Source organism: Argiope bruennichi, chromosome 10, assembly GCF_947563725.1.
Source record: "Argiope bruennichi chromosome 10, qqArgBrue1.1, whole genome shotgun sequence".
NCBI lineage: Eukaryota > Metazoa > Arthropoda > Arachnida > Araneae > Araneidae > Argiope > Argiope bruennichi.
In genome coordinates, this window is record NC_079160.1 from 64,336,268 (window position 1) to 64,344,217 (window position 7,950).

Below are 7,950 nucleotides of genomic sequence, written 5' to 3' on the forward strand. Positions count from 1 at the left end.
TAGATTAAATTCTGCTTGAATCGGATTACACAGAACACAATCAAAATGATATCCATTCAAAATAGGTAACTCGCCATGGATAGTGCAAAATTTCATTTAGTGGGACTTTAATAATAAAATTTGTATGAAAAATGCATTTTAAAAATATGTAACTTAAAAGGATCATTAATAAAAATATTTTTGTTTATTTTACCAATATATCTTTTAATACTGTTGATTCAAATTGTTAATTTTGACGAAAAGTTGATTTCAAAACAATTTTATGGTAATATCGCCATCAAAACGTATTATCGACAGGAAAGTTTAAATTTTCATTTAAAAAATCGTAAACGCTGTTTATTTGATCCATGTGTTATAAGTTATTATGTGCTTACTAAAAGAAATGACAGACTCATGGTTTTTCGTGTATATTTATTATACACCAACATTACATAAATATACGTTATAAAACGTAAATACATACATACAACATTTTTTTCATTTTTTTTACATTTTTTTTCATTTAAAGTTTTATATTTAAAAAATTTTTTCAACATTTCAACTGATATTTTAGGCCTTTTTTTTTTTTTTTTTAATTTTGCGTTTTGTTAATTTTTATGAACCGACTAGCTGACCCGGCAAACGTTGTTTTGCCATATAAATAATTTCCTAGTAATTTCTAGTGTAGACAAAAAATAGCTTACTTATTGTAAGTATGTATGTATGTTAGAATGTGTATATTGTATGTATGTAAGAATGTGGTATATGCGTGAAATAAGCATGGAGCGCTGTGAACGATGAGGGAATATAAAAATAACCAAAGGCAAACATTATTTTTAAGTTATTATAATTTATTCCTTAAAATTATATATCATTAATTAAACAATTACGACAGTAACACTATTAAACAATATCAATCTCTTAATGCTATAGCGTGAACAATATTTTTTGTTAGTCCATCTTTAGCTAACACAAACAAACTGGATGGTTTACCCACTCGAGAGCATGCCACGTATAATTGTCCGTGTGAAAAACATGGTGTTCTCAAATCTAATCCACAAACAGACATCGTTTGACCTTGGGATTTGTTGATAGTCATTGCAAATGCCAATCTAATCGGAAACTGAATACGTTTGAATTGAATTGGCACATCTGTAGGTATAATAGGAATCCGTGGTATGAGTATATTTTCACCTCTGAACTTGCCATTTAAAATCCTGGCTTCGATCACGTTTTTCATTAATTTTTGAATGACTAATCGCGTACCGTTGCACAACCGGGGCGGGTTCAAATTACGAAGCAAGATAATTGGAGATCCAACCTTTAATTGTAAATTATGCGGTGGCATGCCTGGCAAATCCAGTGAGTTCAAAAACTCTGTGGGGATATTTACTGCTTCGCTGTCGTCGCAAACTGTATCAATAGAATTATATGATACCAAGTTCCCTGGCAACAACATTTGTATCTTCAGATTTAAATTGTCAACTTCTACATTTTTTGCCGCTAAAATCGCTCTTTCTGCAAGCCACTCATGATTTATGTACTGTGTGTGTACATCGGGAAATATTTGTTCAATGAGAGTATCTTGCGAATCAGCGATTGTGCAGAAATCGGTCGGTAATTTTACGTATCCAGTTTCATCTATAGCAACTTTTCCATCACCGATATCTAAGAGTTGTTTTGAAAATGTTTCAGCGGATGGATCTTGAAGCATTTGAACGCGCATATTTATTTTTAGCTGTAATTTTTCAACATTACGCCACAATGGAGATGATTTTAAGCAAGCGTTGATCTCATCAGCGTATGTTGAACGTGGAATGACTGGAAGTGTTTGTCTGAAATCACCTGAAAGGACCAACAGAGTTCCGCCAAATGGTTTGTCACTGTTTTTAATATCTTTCAATGTCCTGTTCAACGCCTTAAGTGAATGTTTGTGTGCCATAGTACATTCATCCCAAATAATAATTTTACACCGTTTCAGCACAGTGGCCATGGACGATTGTTTCTTAATGTTGCATACTGCGTCAGGGTTATTCTGAATATTTAGTGGCAGCTTAAATACTGAATGAGCTGTTCTACCTCCATCCAATAAAGTTGCTGCAATGCCCGATGATGCAACGGCCAATGCGATGCCATTATTTGATCGTATTTCAGCAAGAATTAGCGAAATAACGAATGTTTTGCCAGTTCCACCCGGTGCATCCAAAAAGAAGAACCCACCTTGTCCAGCTGAAACTGCGAGAATAATGCGATCATAAATGGTTCTTTGTTCCTCATTCATTAGTGGGACATTGCGGGCAACAATCGCTGCCATTTCTACAGTACTGTACTGCAGTTCACGATTCATTTCAGTATTCATTAAATCAGATGCAGTTCGATTTGGCGAATTCATACCGAAATTACTAAGTGGTAGGTTGGCAATGACAATGCAAAGATCCTCAATAGCAATCAATGCTTCATTGTACATTTCGTCGCTGAATGTTATGGTTAGATCGTGGCACCGTATATGATGTTGATGCAATATATCATCAGTCATTGAATCTTTGTGATTTTCCCATAATATCTGTGCTCGGGCTGGGAAACATGTAGTCAACACTATAGCGAATAGTAGACGAATTTGTATTGCTGTACAGTTCAATGCAGCTTCAGCAAGCATGCATTCCCACTGGTTGTCGTCTTCCAGCAAGCCGAGTGCAAGGCATGCATCTTTATACGTTGGATATTGTTGCCCATTCACTTTACGTATATCTTGAAATGATAATGGGCCAGTAACATTAACCAACAACAGTCGAAGATAAAAGCACTCCGTGTGTCTTGGATTGACTGTAAATAATCGCCCCAAGGCGTTTGATTTAAATAAATTGAGACATGCAGCAAATGGTGAGCCTTGCTTGCGGGGCATCCATGTTTTTGTTTGAGTCCATGTGAAATAGCGTGGTACTTGTGAATAGAGTAATGTTCGTGCAAAGGCACCAAAATCATCCGCACGATTACACAATTCAAAAAATGCAGTGAGTGTAGTTTTAGGTGGATTTATTGCACGACCAATCGCTGTCTCGTTCGTGAAAAATACACGCTGACCATTTTCATGGTTGGATGGCTAACTGAACAACTGCTGGATCCCGTTCATGAATTGGAAAACCAAAGATACGCCAAGCAGCTTCATTGGAGCTGATGTACCGACCAATTTGGTAGAGCGTTATTTCATCGTTTTTATTCACTGGAGGAGCATTCACATTAGTATTTTCCACTCTAAACACAGCCATATCACTGCCTTTATGGACATACTTGCAAATGTATTTGATGCTCTTCACAGAACTGCAGAACTCAACATTAATATGAGCATTATATGTCTTGCTCAGCAGAGGCGAATATGGCACCACCCAACGATTGTCAATATCAATGTCTGTGTTGATGATATTTTTAATAAATGACTGTCCGCCATTTTCAGGATTTCTTCGACGATATATTGGGTATCCGTCGACATTTGTGACCGTATCATTGGTAAAATCTTTAGGGAAATTTTTAGTACATTTTCCATCAACCATGCAAGGCGATGAACTATTAAGAGTACCACATGGACCATGAATCATGTTTGTTGTAACAATATCAAACAGCAGTTGGTCAGTGGATGGATCTGGAATTTCCGCAGAAATGATACTATCGATTTCTTCAGGACGGATTTTGTCGATGAACCAAACCAAAATGTGTGCATGAGGTAATCCTCGCTTTTGCCACTCAACCGAATACATCCAGAAACGTGTGGGCCCAAATACATGTGATTTAGTAATGAAACTTATTAAAGACTTCAACTTTTGTCTGAACACACGTGCTGTAATGTCATGGCGATGTATTGCATTTTGGCCAGGCAGTAGCAAAGATGTAATCTCTGGCCATTTTGGATTACATGTGAACGTGATAAATAAACATGGTCGTCCATATTCGCGCACGAAAGTCAGAGCATCCTGTATATATTCTTGCATATGACGTGGACTGCCTACGTACGATGATGGTAAAATGACATGGTTACCAATTTCGGCGACGTCGGCGTTGTTGTTGATAGCGTCTCGCAAATGAATGTACTCTTCCGCGCGCAGCTTTTGTTGATTATATCGTAAGTATCGTAGTCGTTCGCTCTCAATCTTCGCATACATGTCGACCATGAATTGTTGACAAAGCTCACGACATCGTAAAATGACGTTGTCCAGGCCACGTCTAATCATTAATCGGTACGCATAATAATCCTTTGAGCTAACGTTCTTGTTTGTTTCAGCTCCTGTAATATTTGTTCATAAAAATTAATTTAAATTTATTACGTTCAATAATTTAATTGTTTTGTTAAATGATTAATGATCAAATTAATAATGAATGAAGTACCTGATACGGGATCTCGTTGTTTTGTGTTTATGCAATATCCGTCTTGTCCCTTCCAGAATATTAGCGGATATTGGAGAGCGTCATATGAACGATGTGTGTCAGCAATGAACTGAAGATTATTATTTCTTCTACGAATCAGAATTTCTCGTGCAGCTGTACAATCGCCAACCATGATTCCAGCAACATCATCAACAACGGGTGCATTGAATCTACGAATATACTCTCCAGCTGGTGTTTTATCATGATTAATGACGATAGCGTGATTATCGCTTTGTAATTGGTGCATATGTGATTTGAATATTTTCAACAACTCGTTGTGCTCGTTCAAAAGAGCATCTAGCTCGCTGACGATGCGCCTGGCATAAAGTGAATAAAGGTTATTATAATCACAACGTGCATTCACGCGATTGGCAAGTGCGCTTCCGGAATCCTCGCCGCCCATAAAGTAGATTTGTAAGAATTTATGTGGTTCGTTTGGCATTGGCAGCAGTGAGCCCATTTTATGATAAACTTGGCCTCTAATTTTGAATGTAGAATTGAATTGTTGACCATTTGCATTAGTATTTCGAACTATTTCTGTTGCTCCGAACGATGTCATTTGAAAGCATGAATTGAATCTTCGAATTGACTTCTGGAACACGTTAGAATCTGGATCCATGCCGATAAGTAAGCCGTTCATTGCTTCAGGTGGTGTTTCAATTTCAGGTAGTTGCACTTTTCCTGACGCGCAACACATCCCAGCTGGCTCATTTTTGAATTTCAGAGCATGACAATGCGGACATTCCTTGTCCATAGCACCAATTACCACTTTTGAATGAGCATAATATTCAATATCGGGCTCATACTGGAATGCTAGACGCAGGAATGAATCAGATATAAATGCTCGATGTACCTGTTGTCGTTGTTGGTCATTTGTTCTTCGTCTATTGACTGTGAAACGGCGTGATTGTCGTTGTTCTAATCTTCTGACTTCATTGCGTTCAGCTCGTGTATCTTCTGGCTCTTCTTGATGCAATTGCGCCATTCTGACACGTGCATCAGTATTTTGTTGCTGGATTTGTTCTTCTGTTCTTTCGGATCTGCTATTTCGCAAGTTTCGAGCTTTACTTGTACTGCGGCTCAAATCAGCCCCTTTGCGTTTTCTTGGCATTGCTCACTGTAAAAATTGAAACTATGAAAATCTTAATTGTTCAATTACATTTTTTTAATAAAATTAAATTAAAATTACATTTTTATAAGATCAACAACATTTTCGATATAAATAAAAAAAAGTATACTTACAACACAAAATCCGTTGTTATTGGAAGCTCGTGTCACGTGTTGAGTACTTTTGAGGTTATAAAATCACTTGATTAACTAATCGTGCAAAATACACTCAAAATTGATAATTTAATTATTATTGATAAAATAGGAATGATTAAAAGTTAATATGAGAGTTACACTGAGATAGCAAAATAATAATTGTCAACGTTACTACTACACTTGATGCATAAACAATAATGATGGCCGACAACTGTGTAGGGAGTGAGAAAGAAAGGAGACCGGCTTCGTTCTCATCCCTACTCCGTGCTGTTTACTGGGTCAGAAGTGACACCTGTAGACATCTGGCGGGGATAACTAATTAAATGACGATTGATCAGTTTTCGACCGGAGAGGAAAAATGATTAAATTACTAAAATGGCTATTAAAAAATAAGGGTTGATCGTAGAAGGGGGAAAATTGAGGATTGTATGTATTTTTGTATGTTGTATCATAAAAAAATAGAAATTAAAAATTTTGTCTAAAAAATAAAAAATAAAATTTAGGGGTGGACTACCCCTAACATTTAGGGGGATGAAAAATAGATGTTGGCCGATTCTCATAGATACCGGATAAGCACAAAAAATTTCATCAAAATCGGTCAAGCCGTTTCGGAGGAGTATGGCAACGAAAACTGTGACACGAGAATTTTATATATTAGATTTAAGTAAATTTTAAGTTTTTTATTATTTTATTTTATTTTTAATATTTTAAAATTTCAATTCTTATATATTTTTTTTAATTTTTCTAAAATATTTAATGAATTAAGAAACAAAAATATTTATATATACACAAAATATAAACTTATTTACAAATATTTACATAGATACAAATATACAAACATATAAATAAATGTACAAGCATATTTACATATACACAAATATACAAACATATTTACAAATATATACATATATACAAATAAAAAAACATATATAAAACTATTTACATATATACAAATATATTTACAAGTATTTACATATATACAGTTATATTTACAGTTATTTACATATATACAAAAATATTTACAGATATTTACATATATACAAACATATTTACAAATATTTACACTATATACACTATTTACAATGAATTTTCTTAGAATAACGTAGCTGCTGAAATTTTTTTTGTCAGTTTCAAATTCTTTTTTTTTTTTAGGCTGCTTCTGTGACTCTGGTAGGAGCTGCTGAATTTTTTTATGGTAATTTTGTAGATTTCAGTTCTGAATAAATAAAATTTTAAATTCTGCGATGTTTGTAAAAAAATTCTGCTGGATTTTTTTTTTTTTTGAATTTCTTTTTTCTGAATCGATGATAATTTGTCTCATGATTTTGCCGATGTTGATGTCCGAAATCTCTCCAGTTCTCTGTTCATTAAATGATCTATTGAAACTGATCTGTAATCTATTAAATTTGAATGTTCTTCTTTTTCTTGATTTTTTTCAATTGATGATGAATTTACTTTAATTTTGAGGTCAATTTTGTCTTCAATCTTTTCCTTGCTGTTTCTGTTCTTGAGCTGTCTGTCTATAGCTATTATAAGGGCCAAGAAATATATTGTGTCGAAATAACTGAAGAAAAAGAATCTGATGGCATACCAGACCCACAGAAGCAGCACAATCTTATCGAGAGTTTTTTCTTCCATCTTGATAAATTTTAGTGGTAATGATGAGATGAATTTGAAAAAGCAATGAGAAGAACTACGTTGTTGTGATCAGGTCAATGTATATTTTACATTCTGATTTCTTAATCATTTTTGTAAAATCAACAACAGCCAATCTGCAACAGAGCATTTAAGTTAAATAATTGAAACAATTAGAAACTAATTTTTGTCAATAACAGGTCAGTCCCTGTTAAAGTATTTTAATTGTTTTTTGTTTTCAATGATTGTTTTTTACTCTGTTGTAAAGAAGTGTTATTCCCATGTTTATCGGTGCCTGTAATGATAATATAAAAGTGTTTCATGATATACAACATTCAAATAGTTATAAAATTATTTTATTCGTAAGACTTATACCACTAGTAAAAATGCATTTTTCTTAATATTTTCTGAAACTTTCAAACATGACAAATGCGTTTGTTGTTTATTCTGAGAAATAAAGGACGTAGGAAAAAGTTTATAACTATAAAGGAAATTGTTTATAACTACTTCTAACGAATACAAAAGAAAAAAAAGGATAATATGTTAAATAGTTTTCAAAAAGATTGCATAATTTGAACATTAAACAACATTTCAAAATCAATTCTTCCGACTTTAAAATATTTCAATTTTCTAAAGGCATCAATGAAAATTTTAGCA

General features: G+C 33.9%; 1 protein-coding gene across 1 annotated transcript; it reads right to left on the reverse strand.

Annotated features, from left to right (window-relative positions):
- Positions 1-3,065: 3,065 nt before the first annotated feature.
- LOC129987565 (uncharacterized) lies at positions 3,066-6,065 on the reverse strand. The gene is made up of 3 exons (XM_056095532.1): positions 5,638-6,065; positions 4,357-5,512; positions 3,066-4,255 (listed from the first exon to the last, which is right to left on the reverse strand). Exons 2-3 carry the CDS (start codon positions 5,504-5,506, stop codon positions 3,066-3,068), a joined length of 2,340 nt encoding a protein of 779 aa, XP_055951507.1. The 5' UTR covers positions 5,507-5,512; positions 5,638-6,065.
- Positions 6,066-7,950: the final 1,885 nt, after the last annotated feature.